Source organism: Orcinus orca, chromosome 4 (genome assembly GCF_937001465.1).
Source record: "Orcinus orca chromosome 4, mOrcOrc1.1, whole genome shotgun sequence".
Taxonomy (NCBI): domain Eukaryota; kingdom Metazoa; phylum Chordata; class Mammalia; order Artiodactyla; family Delphinidae; genus Orcinus; species Orcinus orca.
The window spans coordinates 9,350,796-9,367,364 of NC_064562.1; the positions used below are offsets into that span (position 1 = coordinate 9,350,796).

A 16,569-nucleotide genomic window follows, 5' to 3' on the forward strand; every position below is an offset into this window, starting at 1 on the left:
CCTCCCCTGCGTTGGAAGGCGGATTCTTAACCACTGAACCACCAGGGAAGTCCCATTTATATATTTTTTTAAACACCAAAAACTCCCATGAGATAGCTAATTACTCCTTACAGAAGGGGCAACTAAAGCTTAGAGGGTCTGAGCAACTTGTACAGCTCATACAGCAAGTAAGAGGCATGACCCAGACTCAAAGCCTGATCTCCTGTGACCTGCTGAGCCTGTACGCGATCGCCCCACTTTCTCCGGGACCATTCAGAATGGGCTGGTGAGATCGGCAGGTCTTCACGTCAGGGGTGTGGCTTGAGTTTAGAGTGTGCCACGCAATAGCTGGTAGGTGGCTGGGAGGCAGATGCGCCTGTTAGTCAGCATCCCAGAAGGAAAGAGATGGGAGACTCACAGCGGCAATTGTGGGAGTTCAGCGAAAGGACCGTTTACGGAGGTGTGGCGGCAGGGTTATAGGAGCCAACGAGGGGACACGAGGCTCTTGGGCAAGGTTCCCACCTCCGGGCCTGGAGGGACAAGGGCAGGGAATGGCGTGGTGTGAACCTGGTGTGGCTGGGGGAGAAGAGATGCCCCCAGCAGCGGTGGCCACCGTTAGAGGGTCCCCAGCAAACTGCACCCAGGCAGCGAGGGCGTGGGAGCAGGGAGAACAAACCCAGCTCTCTCTCTCCTCGGGCCGCCAGGTCTCCTGTGTGGCCTCCTGTGGGCTGAATGCACCGGAAACCAGAAGACAGGGGAGTCCAGTCGGTCTGCAGCGGTCAGCCTCAGGGTGCAGAGCAGGGCACACGAGAATGGGGAGTTGATGTGGGAACAAGACGAGAGTGGGCTGCCCGCGCCGTCGTAGGCAGAGGGGGCGGCAGGCGCACAGCCGGAGAATGTGGGGCTCGGCGTGGCGTCTGCTGGGGCGTAGGGCTCGGGCAGGGAGGGTGCTCCGGGAGGTAGTGGGAGGCGAAGTCGAAGGGCGTCTTGGAGGTCCCAAGTGGCAAGGAGGGGGCACCTGATCTTAATCCGGTGCTCAGCGGTAAGCCAGTTTTGTTTCGTGGAAGCCAGTGTTAATTCATTTCTTGTGTAAGCCAGAGAGCTGGGGAGGGATCCTGGAACAACGATGCAGGGAAGGGAGGCGGGATGGCTGTCTGCCCGTCCGCCGGGATCGTGTGAGTGCGTGTGCAGGATCCCTGGCAGAGTTCATTTGGCCCTTTCTGTCTTCCAGTGACCTATGGGATGATGAGCTCCAGTGTGTACTACTATACCCGGATCATGTCCCAGCTCTTCCTGGACACCCCGGTGTCCAAAACAGAGAAAACTAACTTTAAAACTCTTTCTTCAGTGGAAGACTTCTGGAAGGTATTTGCAGATGACCTCTTGCTCTTGAAAATTGTGCATTTAGCTTCGTAAATTCAGTTCAGGCCCACGAGGGCGGAATTTCATTGTGTTGTCTTGCTTCGTTTTTTGTTTTTGTCTCTTTGCTGGTGTTGGAATGTACCCCAGAACCGTGCCTGATACAAGGCAGGCACATTCTTTCAAAGATCTCTAATGTAAAATTCAACCCAGCCCTCCCCAACTTGTCACAAATTCCAACATTAGTGTTAGAGGATAAGCAATGAGGGATACCACAGGAAAAATACGAAACTGATCTGGGAGATGTGTTCAGAATCTAAGAGAATGGGGAGGGAAATTGGAAAGGAAATGATTACTTCCTTCTGGGGAAATACTTGCTAAAATTCTTAGTAAACCCTGGGGTCAGAGCTGTTGATTTTAGAGATAGAGGAACTGGGTCACAAGAACCTAAATATACTAAATAATGCCTAAAAATACTTGACATCCAAAACCACACTTGTATAATATGAATCTTTTCCACCTCAAGGAGGCAAATCACTCCACCTCTATTGATTGTCTGATAAGGATAAGACCCTGAGAAACGGCTGGGTCTGTCTTTCCTACAGGCAAACTAATGAGAAACTTCTCACATGTGTACAGTTCTGTGATAATGAATGCCACAGTCTAAAAATGGGGGGGGGGGGATGGGAAGTTAGAGAGTTCATTCACCCTATGACAAAATAATCCAGACAATCCATCAGATAGCAGACTGGTTTTCAAAACTAGCATCTTTTCCTCTCCAGTGATGGTGAACCATGATTATGTGGGATGCTGTTGTAATAAGGGAAAGTGGAATTGATCATGGTTAAGGATTCGTTGCAAACTGCACCCTCTCCCCAGCCTTTAGTCCTGGAGTAGAAATCAAGAGTCGCCACGTATGAAGTGCCCATTCTGTGCCAGGTGTAGCCACCATACAAAAGATAGGCATTACAGGCGCTCGAGGCCTCACAGCCAGCAAGGAGATGACGGAGCAGGACTGGAGCAGGGTCCAGCCTCTCTGACAACAAAACCCACCCTTGTCACTCTACCCTGTTCACAGAGTTGCCAAACTGTTGGTCACACAAACATCCCAGGAAGGAGTAAGGCAGCCTCTGAGCTGAGAGTTTTTCAAAATGGTGCCTTTGCTTTCAGTTTGCAGAAGGCGCTTTGTTGGATGGGCTCTACTGGAAGATGCAACCCAGCAACAGAACGGAAGGCGACGACCGAAGCTTCATCTACTACGAGAACCTACTCTTAGGGGTACCACGTATACGGCAACTCAGAGTCAGAAATGGATCCTGTTCCATCCCCCTGGACTTGAGAGATGAGATTAAAGAGTGCTATGATGTCTACTCTGTCAGCAGTGAAGACAGGGCTCCATTCGGTCCGAGAAATGGAACCGCGTAAGTGTCTGTGGCTCGGGGCCCTGGGCTGTCACGGACATCCATTCATTCGTTCTCTAACCCCTTCACCAAGGAGAAGATGCCTTCAATGCTTGTATTTAAGGCCGTGGCCAAACTTTGGCTTCTCAAGTTTTCTGTACTTTTTACCCCCTTTCAGCTTCTGCATACTTATTTTTCAGAAGGCTAAATGGCTGACCATATCCCCACAGGAAAGAAGCTACCTTCACCTTCAGGGGTTTCTTTTAAGGTGCCTGGATCCTATTTTTATAAATCCAGTAACATGGTTCACTAGGTTGTTACTAGGAAGGTTTTTGGTACAGAAATTCTTTTGTATTAGCTCTTAGAAATAAATTTGTGTTCACACTACAATTGCTTAAAGTGTATCATAAGCTCATGAGGCAGTTCTTCTGTCTGGTTTAAAGCCTGTCCTTCTCAAATGTGTGTTTTTGATTTTGAGTACGTGTCTGCATCGTGTGTATTTGCAGGGATTTTGGGTGCTCTTTGTCAACATACTTAAAACATCCTGTGTATTAAGGGAGGACAGTCCTTATTTCTAGAATTATTACAAAAAGTGAGAAGAGTTCTCAGGTTGTCCCAAGGTGGACATCTTGGGGCACGGGCCCTGGGTGAGTCACTGTGGACAGAATTGTCTTCTAAGTTTCACTAAACTAATTCTTTCAGTTCATCTAGATCCCTTTCTTGAGAACTGAGACACCAGAATCCAGATTAGTTAATACGCAATGAGGACGAACACCTTTTCCATAACCAGATTCTTCGTCTGTCGTCCAGCACACACCCTCTTTAGTACCTGGACCCATAAGGAACAAACTTACTAAACATCCGAAGATTTAGAGTAAAAAGACTGAATCTCAAAAGACATGTTTTCCAGGTTGTGATAGTGATTTTGCTCACTAATGCTCCTTTTTCCAGTTCCTGCAAAGCGTAAGTTTGCACTTGAACTATGGTACCTTGTCTAATATTTTATCTCATCTCATGCCATCGGTAAGAGAGATTCATGCAGCCTCTATTCCATGCTAGACGCTGTCTAAGAAGTGAATTCATGCATTATCTCATCTACTTTTCACAGAACAACTCTGAAATAGGTATCAGCTCCATTTTATAGATGAAAACACATCACCGCTAGTAAATGGGACCAGCTTGACTCCAAAACCCATGTTTCTTTTATGACGCCACGTTGCTTCTTCCATATTAATTACGTTGCTAGAGTGGCTGCCTGCTGCCCTCAGTTCCCCGTCAGAATTCAAGCTTCTTGAGGGCAGGGACTCTGTTTTGTTCACTGCTGTATTTCCAGAGCTTTGAACAGTGCCTAGAACATCCAAGACGCTTGTAAGTGATTTTCACTACAGGGTAGGCTACTGAAGGGATCCTTCTTGTGTGTATTTAAACCATCCCAGGTCCTGCCAGAGTCTGATAGAAGATGAGTGTGTATGCTACCTGTATGTCCCACCAGCTCCGATAATTCAATATGCCCCAAACTGAGCTCGTCACTTTTTATCATTCATTATTTATTTATTTGTTTGTTTATTTTTGGCCATGCCATGCGGCATGCGGGATCTTAGTTTCCCCAACCAGGGATCGAACCCGTGCCCCCTGCATTGGGAGCGTGGAGTCTTTTTTTTTTTTTTTGCTGCGACAGGTCTTAGTTGCAGCACGCGGGATCTTTGTTGCCACGTGCAGGATCATTAGTTGCGGCATGCGAACTCTTAGTTGAGGCATGTGGGATCTAGTTCCCTGACCAGGGATCGAACCCGTGCCCCCTGCATTGGGAGCGCGGAGTCTTTTTTTTTTTTTTGCTGCGACAGGTCTTAGTTGCAGCACGCGGGATCTTCGTTGCCACGTGCAGGATCATTAGTTGCGGCATGCGAACTCTTAGTTGAGGCATGTGGGATCTAGTTCCCTGACCAGGGATCGAACCCGGGCCCCCTGCATTGGGAGCGCGGAGTCTTAGCCACGGGACCCCCAGGGAAGTCCCGGAACTCATCACTTTCTTGTCGAATTGTCCTTCCTCCTGTTCACGGCACCACCATCTTAGCATTACCCAAAAAGAGACTGGAGTCTTTCTTCAGAAGCCCCCTCTCCCTTGCCCCAGCTTCCAGATCAGTGCCAGGCTCTGTTGACAGTCACCTCCGTGGCCCTGTCTCGGCCCTCCCTTGTCCTTCCCAGCTCACTGCTCTAGTTCAGGCCTCATCGGTTCTTGCAAGGACAGCTGACTCAGCTGTGTCGGGGTCCCTGGGACCAGCCTCACGGAGTTCAGCGATTCTCTGGAAGGGCTCCCCGGATTCAGCATATATTCATGGCCGAGCTTTACTACAGTGAAAGGAAATACGCAAAAGCAGCGGAAGGGACAGGCTCATGGGGCAACGTCTGGAGGGAACCAGGTGCCGGGTTGTAAAGGTCCTCTCCCAGTGGAGCCACACAAGACACGCGTCTTCCTCCAGTAACGAGTTGTGACAACATGTAGGAAGCATTGTCTGTCCGAGAAGCTCAGCAGAGACTTGGCGCCTCCCATGTGTTTCCGGGTGCTGGTTACATAGGCAGGCTCTGGCCAGCACATCCCCAAATCTCAGACTCCCAGAAGGGGAGCAGGCGTGGGCATGAGCCACCTTGTTTGTACAGAAGCCTAGGCACTGTGAGCCTCTCCTTCTGGTCAGAGGAAGTTTTATATCAGTGTAGGGAGCCGTTTATCACTGAAATTCCAGATGCCAGCCGAGTCCCACCTGAATGCTTTAAGGAAAGGCGGTCTCGGACCCGCTGTGTTAACTCTCTTCCACACATGCGTCCTCTCTCTTTCCTCACCACTCCAGGTAACCCCGTTCTGTGCCTCCCAGAGACCTTCCCTTCGGTGACCCCTTCACGCCTGCCCCCTCACCATCTGACCAGAGTCCCCCTTTCAGCCTTCTCTCCTTCATCATATGGGCGCCAAACCGAACTACTGGCGGATGCCTTGTACGTCTCCGGCCCCGCCTGGCTCAGGCTTAAAAACACCCTCCCCATCCACCTGCCTAAGTCTGAATCCCGCTTACCTTTCACAGCCTAGGTTCAACGTGGCTTCTTCCAAAGCCTTCTCTGGTTCACCTTTCCCATCATTGCTGAACCTCCAAAGAAGGCTAGCTTCCCTCTGCTTGGCCCGAGCAATTTTTCTATGATTCTTTTTTGGTTCTTCTTATCACCTACCTTGTATTTTCGGTGTTTAATTACAACTTTCCTCTCCCCACTTATTATAAATTTGGGAGAGAAAGGATCTTAGTTCATCTTTCTGTCCTCATTAATACCAAAGACGCATCTGGTTCCTGAGAGCCTGTAAACGTTTGTGGGTTAAGCTCCCAAATGCCGTGTGGAGTCTTATTTAGTTGACACCGTGGCATTTGATGAACTCGTACCTCTCTTGGCTGCAGTTTTTGGGGGGCCTAGGGTCAGCTAGTCCCTAAGTAAGTCACCCTGAAAGGCAACCATATAAACTGAGGGCTAATAGCACAGGCCTCTGCAGGCAGACTGTCCTGGGGCAGGTTCCTGACTCTACCTTCAAAAGATCTGAGGCTGACTTGGCCTCACTAAGCCTCAGGGCCCTTATTCCTAAAATGGGCATAATAGCTCTATGAGGATGATGTCAGAAAACACAAAGCACCGTGGCAAGCACATCACCCAGCTCGATGGGACTCACCGTTATTTGTTACGTACTCTGTCTTCGTAATTGCCCCGGGTGTTCCACTGATTTTCACCTGTTCGTTTTGTCTTTGAATTAGTTGGATCTACACAAGTGAAAAAGACTTGAATGGGAGCAGCCACTGGGGAATGATCGCAACTTACAGCGGAGCTGGTTATTACCTGGATCTGTCGAGAACAAGAGAGGAAACAGCCACTCAGATTGCTAACCTCAAGAAAAACGGCTGGCTGGACCGGGGAACCCGGGCAACTTTTATTGACTTTTCAGTGTACAATGCCAACATCAATCTGTTCTGTGTGATCAGGTGTGTATAAAGGGCACTCATGCCTCCCACTTCTGTGTGTTTGTATATACATCCTAGTCTGCAGTTAGACCAGAAAATCATTGCCTGCAGTTGGCTAAATGAGAGTTTCAAGGATCAGAGCTGACAGCAAGGAGGGGTGAAAACCAAAAAGCTTCCTGGGATAGGGGTTTCTGGAGGAAGGGAGTGAGGATCCGGGGATATTATGAGTTAGGAAGAACCTTAAGTCTGGTCCAAGTTCATCCCAAGGCTGGAACCGTCCCAGACAAAGCACCGTGTTTTGCTGACATCAGTCCTTTCCCATCACGAGGATGACCATTGCTCCATGGTCTGCTACCAAGGCCCCCAGGCATCGTATCTTGACTCATTTCCCTGAGTTTCCCGTTCTCCAATGATGCGCACGCAATTAGAACACGAGCACAGTAGTCAGGGGCTATGCCTGTGCTCAGTAGGGTGCCCCGGTACCTGCTTACACTCAAGAATTACCAAAGGCACATAAAGTTCCTTCTGCAGATTCTGTGAGGTTTGTCATCATGACCATTCTGGTGACAGGGAGGAAACTGACAGAGATCCCACCGGCTTGTCTGGGACCTCTTGTTCATTCATTCATTCAGCAAACATTTATTGGGCACTTAATATGTGCCAGGCACTGTTCAAGGCTCTTGGGAATCATCAGAAAGATCTCTGCCCTTGTAGAGCTCACATTCCACCAGGAGGAGATATTAGATGATAAACGATAAGCAAAGGAAACAAATTAATTAGATAGCATGTTAGAAGGTAATAGGTGCTATAAAACACGGAGAACAAGGCAAGGGGGTCCAGGCTTCACCCGCTTTAATCCTCCTGGTGAATGTGGCAGCAACGTGCAGACGTTGCTGACATGAATTACTTGCACATATATTTACCCACCAAATAAGAGGGCTGCATTCTCATAATAGCCTTATTCTGGGATTATTTTTGAGGCTAAACTCAGCTGTGCTTTACATAGCCATTTGGATTTTCCCAGTCTTTATATCTAATAACTTTTGCAGAAAACAGTATCACATTAAATCAAGTAACAGTTATGACTAGAAATGAATGAAAATCTATTGCAATTATTGTTGAACTCCTGCTAATGATTCCAGTGAGCACAGAAAGAGGATACACGCAGGCAGGCAACTCTGACTGACGTTTAAGGAAATATCTATTTATAGAAGGTATAAATGAGTATGTCTCCCACGTCCCCCCCATACTTTAAGAGTGAATATTGTCAAGGCGGTTGCTTCATTTCTCTACATTGTTGTCTCAATTTCTGGAGGGGTTGACGATGCAGGACCAGGACAGGCAGAGAGAGATGACTCAGCACACAGAGGCCACTTCCTGCCCTTGTGAGTTCACACTGAGGCTGCCACAAGGCTCTTTGTCTCAGTATTGCCCTCCTGAGTTTCTGGTTCTCACCCCTACGCTCCAGCGTATTGAATAGGAAGAAAACAGGAGGTTGACAGTGCCAGGGAAGGAAGATGTTTCACACATCTTTGACCAATTCTGATTTGCTATAGTCCTTGCCTATACCTGATTATTGCTCATGCTCGAGCCCTAGATACTTAGGTTCTAGGAGTGGCCACCTGTCCTGTCCATCCTGTAACGGGAGAGATGGTTACACCTGATCGCTGACTGGAGATCTTTTAAAAGCCTTCAAGTTAAGGATCTAGAGAGTCTGTTTCTAGTGTGAAGGGAAATTGTACCATTAAGTGAATCGTTTAACCTTCTCAGTGTGACACCTACAAAGGGGAATTTGGCAAGAAGCATCTTCACTTCAGTTATTAGAAAGCACTAAAGATCAGTACCATCACTGTGAACGTAAGAGCGTATGTCAGTGTTGCAGACAGTCAGGCATTTACTGGGCACCAATCCACTATAAGGCTCTGAGCAGTTCCGATAGCAAAATGGTCCCTGTAGGCAAATTATTTGATTCTGGTTAGGTGTCACCAAATGCATGAACGAGAAACTCATTCCCTGTCTTTATTTGTATATGAAAGAGACATCCTGCTTCTCAACCAGGCCATACATGTCTTGATTGATGACATATATTTCTTACGTTCTTTATTACCCAGTTGAAGGACTTGCATTTAATCAAAGTCCTATAAAGTCTTGTTCGTTGATTAACTTCTACATTTAAAAATAAGCGTATAGCATTTTGAGTGGTCTCAATACCAGAAGCGTAAATGGGAGACTGAGGACGAATAACCTCTTTGGTCTGGGAGGCCTTGGGAAGGCTTGTTCTTTTTGTAACACAAAATTCTACAAGGATGGAGTTCCCGGCTGTGATAAAAAACATTTTGCCACTGGTTTGGAGTGACGTGTGGTCTCAGTTTTACTTAAAGCAGGGACAGAATAGGCGATGTTTTTTCCCGGCTGCATCCCTGTGTTGTTGTTACTGTTGACGTCGTTCGTCGTGTTAACTGTTCTTATTGCAACGCAGGTTACTGGTCGAATTCCCGGCAACAGGCGGTGTGATTCCGTCTTGGCGGTTTCAGCCTGTAAAACTGATCCGATACGTCACGACTTTCGATTTCTTCCTGGCAGCCTGTGAGATTATCTTTTGTTTCTTTATCCTTTACTACGTGGTGGAAGAGATACTGGAAATCCGCATTCACAAGCTGCACTATTTCCGGAGTTTCTGGAATTGTCTGGATGTTGTGATCATTGTGGTAGGTTTGAGCACCACACCAAATCCCCTACCCTGTTATAAAAATGCGTTAGAGTCTTCGCTCCCCTCAGCGCTGTGCGTCTTGACCTTCCCGAAGGAGAATCTAAAGGTTCTCCTCTGTAATATCAGCGTCACTGTTACTAACCTTCTCACGTCGCATGAGTGACCCTTCTGCGTATGGAAGTGGAGAGGCACTTGCAGTAAGCTCTCACTTGGCCAGACTAATAACAAGAATGGGTTAGTAGTTCGTATTTGGCTTTGGCATGCCACACGAGATGTGGGGAGAAAGCAGTTTTGTTTATTCTGCTTTGGCTAATGATACTTTTCTTCAACTACAGCAAAAATCAGTTTATATCTTTCTGCGCATGTGTAAAGTTACGGCATAAAGAAACATCCAGGAAACTTTGGAGGTGGCAGAGAAAACCTCCCTGCAGGTTCAGATGTCCTGCAGATAGTCCACAGTGTACAAAATGTAAATGATGGCCATCAGCGTTTTCTGTAGGAGGTGCAGGAAACCATAAGGCAGAGTTATGGTTGAGTTAAGACTGGGACCCCTTGTGGAGCCCTTGCCTGCCCGTGACTCTGTTACAAATTCCAACACTTGTTCAAGACGGTTCTCTTCAGCATCATCTTAATCACTTCCTCCCAGAAGCCTTAGTGCAAGATGTATTTTTGCAAGCTTTTCTCCCTTCAGCAATAACACATAATCTTCTGCTAGTCTGTTACACATTAGAGCATATAACAACATGCTTAATGGTTACGTGCTTAAAAGTCCATCCTTTCCACTGTGCAGCGACAGAGCTGCGCCTCTGAAATCTTAGTCAGTGATGCGTTATCCCGTTAGCATTCTCTGTTCTGATATCCTGCTTCTTAACCAGTGTTGTTCCTCCCCAACCAAAAGTTCATTTGGCTTTGTGAAACATTTACATCAAGTCATTATCAAATCATCACTAGAGTTAGTTGGGAATATATAGAAAGTATGTTACTTAATGTATCTTAATATGCTATTAAATATAGAAAAAATGTTATTCATATGTAAGTAAAAGGAGCCTTAAGACATAAACAAGCTATATGTGTGTATTGCGTGGCAGTAATGGTATTAATAGGAGCAATGATAACAGTCATTGCTAACATTTAGAAGCTGTCTGTGCTAGGCACAGTTCCTCGTGCTTTTCCTCTACGGCACGTCCATTTAGTCCTCACGATAACCCTCTTAGCCACTCTGCCACCGCCCTCACGCCACACACATGTGTACTTCAGAAATAACTTTTACATAAAATACATGTTCCTGTAGGATACAGCATGGAACCCATCTGATCCTGATGCAGTTAGAAGTGCACCCCTTCTTTCACGATGGCTGTGTAACATCACAATTCCTGCAGCTAAACTCTTGATTCCCAAATTCTCAACATATTAATAATGAACAGAATTACAAAAGAATTTCCGTACTTAAGGAGGCAGGAAAGGCGATGATACGGGAAATAATTTTTCAAAATATTTCTGTACTGCACGATGGCAGAGTGCCGTTCATATACACTGAAAATCGTTCTGGAAAACAATTATTATTTGGAGCCCTAAGGATGCAAACTTTGCTTTTTTAGTTTACATGGATACGTTTATGTTTCTGTCATTGAGAATAATGGTAAAAAAGTGGGTGTGATATTATGCTAATTAATGTTTTCTTTTTTTTTTTAACCAAATACCTTCAGTGTGAGCAAAGGACTAGTCCGCGGCATTCAGCTTTTTGATTATGTAACATATCAGTGAAGTGCCACACCCTAGTGTATTTTTATTTATAAAGTATGTGTGTATGTGTGTGTGTAGTGGTATAATTACATTTGTAAAAACATACACAGCGGGATTCCCTGGTGGCGCAGTGGTTGAGAGTCCGCCTGCCGATGTAGGGGACACGGGTTCGTGCCCCGGTCCGGGAAGATCCCACATGCCGCGGAGCAGCTAGGCCCGTGAGCCATGGCCGCTGAGCCTGCGCATCCAGAGCCTGTGCTCCACAACGGGAGAGGCCACAACAGTGAGAGGCCCACGTACCGCAAAAAAAAAAAAAAAAACCAAAAAAAAAAAAAAAAAAATACACAGCATAGAATTTGAAATATTTGGATAAAAATAAATACAAGTAGAAGTCTAACACTTTATTATCACCTGCCTGTACATTTTAATGTTTTCATCTCACACCCCAGTGAATTGCCTCGTACCCGCCTTGGAGACCACTGGAAAAATAGCTGATGACATCATGGAAAGTGAGGCTAGTTTCTTGGCTAAGCAGCTGCAGAATTTTGCAAGTGTTTCTTTGAAAACTTGCTTCCCTGCGCTCTTATTTTTTTTAACTCTCAGTGCTGACAAGACAACCGTTCAGGCAGTGTGCTTTTATGAGAACAAGGAACGGCTACTGGAATCCTACTTCTCCTTTGAAAGCTTCTCTGACCCTTTAGAAATAGGGCACGCTTTCCGTGAAGCTTATGCCAAGGGAAGAAAGTTCTTTTGTAGATAAGAGATGAGAATCTCCAAGAAAACTCAGAGCCGCGTAACGACCCAATGCCCACCGAACCTCTCTCCTCTCTTCTTCTCTCTCATTCTCTATGTTGAAGGAAGAGGCTCAGGAAATTCAGTGTATTTCTATGGCATTGTATAAATGACCCCATATTCCATATTTTTATAAACACTTTCCCTGGGCAGAGCAAAAACAAAGGGTACCTAGTGAGAGTCGGTAAAGGGCTATTTTTAGATTCAGTCAGTCAGCCCTTTTTTCTCAGTGAAGTCCATGCAGAAAAACACTTATCAGGGTATTCCAGAGAGCTCAAGGGAAGTATTCCTACCACCAGTGCAAAAATACTAGACTAAGTCTGGGAACCCTTCACAGGGAAGACAAGGAAGGTGGTGAGGTTGGCTTTTGCAGCCGAGGCTGGCAGGCAGGCAGACCCTGACTCTGATAATCACCAGACAGGCATCTCAAGAAGGGCTGATGCAGTGGTCCTCGGCCATCATCCGTGAGAAGAGAGAGATGGACCGCAGAGGTCACGGCACCTGCCGTAGCCCGCATGCCGTGGACTGGGGGTCCATGTGGGGGCCCGGTGGTTATGGCTGACCCCTAGCTCTTTACACACATACACGTTCATCCAGTGGTGATGGGTGCGAGGCGGGCCCAGCGTTCCCCTCGGATTTTTATAGGCCAGAACCAAAGCAGATGTGAAGAGTTGTATGGTCATGAGTTAAAGGACAGAAGCAAGCAAGTGGGGAACCCTTGGCTCACATGTACCCACTGCGAGCCTTGTCGAGCCCTCTGTGCCCTTCGTTCCCACCGTCTAAGACCAAGCTCATTCTTCCCTGTCACGGGCGCTCCTTTGAGCATGTCTTGTTGCCCCCTTCCCCTGTGTGGTGTGATGCCAGCTTCTTAGGTTTTTGTGCTCTTTGTCTCTGGGTGTTTATCTGCTCTTGAACCAGAGTATAAGCTTCTCGAGGACGAGGTTTGTACTTTTCACCTGTATTTGTTCCTCTTGAGCCTTCGCACGGTGCTGTGTACACAGATATCCACCATGTGTTTGTTGAATAAAGGAAAGAATAGATGGCTGGAAGATGAAAAAAAAGAAGCCCCGCAAGTAAAAACAGAGCGAGACGAGGCCTGGGAAAGCACAAGGCTGGAAAGTGATTTACGTGAAGGTGGCAGAACAGAACAGAAGGCGTTCCTGTTTAAGTTTCCTTTTGTAATAAAGTGACATCTCTCGGGTGTGTGCACGCGCGTGTGCAGGCACATGCGTGCACACGTGCGCTCACTGGGTTTCTGTTCCTAACCAAGGAAGTGCGAGCAATATATTCTTTTACTTTTTTACGGCAGTGCTCAACACTTTCCCTCCGTGTGAGTGACTTAATTTATGCATGCCGTTGGGTGAGTAGAATGGTGAGCCCTAGAATTAATACATTTGTGAAGGAAGATAAACGAGTCATTTTAAGGTGAGTTATATATTTCTAGAACACTGCACTAATAGCTAAATCTTTTGTCTTCCAGCTGTCAGTGGTAGCTGCAGGAATCAACATACACAGAACGTCGAATGTGGAGGTGCTCCTCCAGTTTCTAGAAGATCAAAATGCTTTCCCCAACTTTGAGAATCTGGCATACTGGCAAATACAGTTCAACAACATAGCTGCTGTCATAGTATTTTTTGTCTGGATTAAGGTAATTTATAAATTTCAGGTTCAGATCTTTAATATCGTTTTCATCTTTTTATTAACGTGAGTCACACAAAATGCTGAAGGACTTGAATTGGTTTCTGTGGCCAAGTTTAGGCAGCCAGCCCCACGTTTACAAGTAAAGTCAGCCCGCAGGACTCACGTGACCGTCCATCTCACTGTCTGCCTGCTACCTGCACTCTTGGAAGACCTGGCTTTGGAGGTTTCATTTAACAAATGCATTAAGAGACCTTTGAGTGTCACCTGGGCCTGGGGGCCCCTGGCTGTGCTAACCCAGAGACAGGTTCAAGTTTCACCGTAAGTGGGGTGACCAGGTGAAGGAAAAGGAACTAAGAGAAAGGAGGGGAAGGGGTGGGGAAAGGAAGGGGAGAGATCCTGCCCTGGAAATGTTCTCCGGAAGGATTGCCTCCTTTCCAGGTGGAGGCCGGAGAAGCTTTACCTAGAACTGAGATTGGGACAGACAGGTCCTCCGAGTAGTTCCTTCCCGACTCATTTCCTCCTTCTCCCAAGGCATCACGTGCCTTTCCTCGTGCGTGAAAGCTCAGGTCACTTCATACACGATGAGCCTCGATTCTGCAGGTTGAGGAAATGTCATTGTTTTGAGGCCAGCTGCCGGCTTGTCACCACTTAAGTTCTACGATTGCGCCATCCAGATAGGAGCTGTCAGCCACAAGTAACCATTTAGATTTTAATTTAAATTAATTAAAATGACGTGCAATTAAACATTCAGTTCCTCAGTCCCTCTGGCCGCATTTTCAGTGTTCGGTGTCTATATGTGGCTAGTGGCTACGGTATTAGATAGCGGAAATACAGAGCATTTCCATCATCAGAGAAAATTCTGTTGAAGAGCACCGTTCTAGAAGGTACTTTCCAAACAGTTACTTGTTTTCCCGAATTGTTATTCACATCTGGAAGGCCTGAGATTTATCAGAGGGCTTAGACCTCGTCCTGTATCTCTCGTGCCATTTATTCAGTTACATGTTCGTTCAAGAGAAACCATCACTAACGTACCGTACCTTTATCACAAAACAGAACAACAATCAAGATCTCATAGAAATACTACGAGGAATTGTATCAAGTAATGTGATTACAACAACCGTCAGAAACATTTTGTTGTGCCAGATGCGCTTTATAAGAGGTCTTTAATTCTAGAGATTTCCTTTCAGTGTGTGCCTCAGGGTGTTCGTCTCATTTAGTGCTTCGCCTGTAAATATCTTGGCCCCGAGACCTTGTGAACCATTAGGTTCTTTAAGGCAGAGATTGGAGCTCAGCTTCTAACGGATCTGCCCACTTCCTTCCGCCGAGACTCCTAGCTAGAGCCGTGCGGTGTGTCCTGCCCTCTGGGCTCGAGCTGCCGAACCTGGGCAGTACCCTCTGTGCCTGTCTACAGAAATGCGCCGTGTGGCTGTGCAGTCAGATAGAGCCCGGTTCAAATCCTCACTCCAAGCCCTGGCCAATGCCTGGCACAAAGCTGATGCACAATAAGTGACTGTTAATATACAATAAGTATTTTCTGGAGGTTTTTTTAACTAGTGTCTTCTTTTTAAAGATTTTTTTTTTTTTTTTGACGTGGACCAATTTTAAAGTCTTTGTTGAATTTGTTACAATATTGCTTCTGTTTTATGTTTTGGTTTTGTTTGGCCGCCAGGCATGTGGGATCTTAGCTCCCCAACCAGGGATCAAACCCACAGCCCCTGTATTGGAAGGTGAAGTCTTAACCCCTGGACCGCCAGGGAAGTCCCTTAACTAGTGTTTTTTTATGTTAACTCTTTTTGTTCTTATTGAAGTACAGTTAATTTGCAACGTTGTGTTAGTTTCAGGTGTACAGCAAAGGGATTCAGTTACATACCTATGTACGTACATATATTCTTTTTCAGATTCTTTTCCATTATAGGTTATTACAAGATGTTGAGTATAGTTCCCTGTGCTACACAGTAGGTCCTTGTCATTTATCTAGCTAGTTTTCATTTGTGGGGTTTTTCCTCCTTTGTTTTAATCTTTCTAGGAGAAAAATATCAATGGTCATTTTAATTATAATTAAACTTGTTTTCACTATAAATGAGAAAATATAAGTGGCTGGATTTGAAAAAAAGCAAGTCATTTTTGTCCTCTCTTTCTTTCTGTTGTAAAATATACATAACAGAATTTTCCATTTTAACTACTTTTAAGTGTACAACTCAATGGCATTCAGTACCTTCACAGTGTTGTGCAACCATCACCACTGTGCGTGTCCAGGACTTTTTCATCATCCCAGCTGCAACTTCTTTATCCATTCCACACTAACTCTCCATTTCCCCCTCCCCGCAGCCCCTGGTGACTTCTGTTCTCCTGTCTCTGTGAATTTCCCTACTCTAGGTACCTCGCGTAAGTGGAATCATGCAATATTTGCCTTTTCGTGTCTGGCTTATTTCACTTAGCGCAGTGCTTTCAAGTTTCATTCGTGTTGTAGCATGAATCAAAATTTCCTTCCTTCATAGGGCTGAATAATGACCCATCCCATGTATATACCGCAGTTTGTTTACTCATTCATCCTCGTATCTCATCTCCCCTCTCTTTTACAGCTCTTCAAATTCATCAACTTTAACAGGACCATGAGTCAGCTCTCCACAACCATGTCTCGGTGTGCCAAAGACCTCTTTGGCTTTGCAATTATGTTCTTCATTATTTTCTTAGCATACGCTCAGTTGGCATACCTTGTCTTTGGCACTCAGGTTGATGACTTCAGTACTTTCCAAGAGTGTATGTAAGTATGTATGAAATTAAGAAGAAAAATTTAATCATAGACAGTGCTGCCTTCTCAAGGTTAAAGAAATCTTCACGGTGGCTATTTAACTACCAAGTACTTAAAAGCAGTTGTTTAAAATGAGAATTAGGGCTTCCCTAGTGGTGCAGTGGTTGAGAGTCCGCCTGCCGATGCAGGGGACAAGTGTTCATG

General features: G+C 46.0%; 1 protein-coding gene across 2 annotated transcripts in view; it reads left to right on the forward strand.

The window, feature by feature from the left end:
- The window catches only part of PKD2 (polycystin 2, transient receptor potential cation channel), a 49,234-nt gene that overhangs the window by 15,889 nt on the left and 16,776 nt on the right, over positions 1 to 16,569 (forward strand). The window contains exons 3-8 of one of the 2 annotated variants that reach the window (XM_004266134.3): positions 1,211 to 1,344; positions 2,509 to 2,759; positions 6,524 to 6,748; positions 9,207 to 9,435; positions 13,453 to 13,620; positions 16,196 to 16,377. In XM_004266134.3, coding sequence (XP_004266182.1) covers positions 1,211 to 1,344; positions 2,509 to 2,759; positions 6,524 to 6,748; positions 9,207 to 9,435; positions 13,453 to 13,620; positions 16,196 to 16,377 — 1,189 coding nt within the window. The remainder of the gene's footprint in view (positions 1 to 1,210; positions 1,345 to 2,508; positions 2,760 to 6,523; positions 6,749 to 9,206; positions 9,436 to 13,452; positions 13,621 to 16,195; positions 16,378 to 16,569) is intronic. The other variant, XM_049709016.1, reaches the window with a different exon arrangement.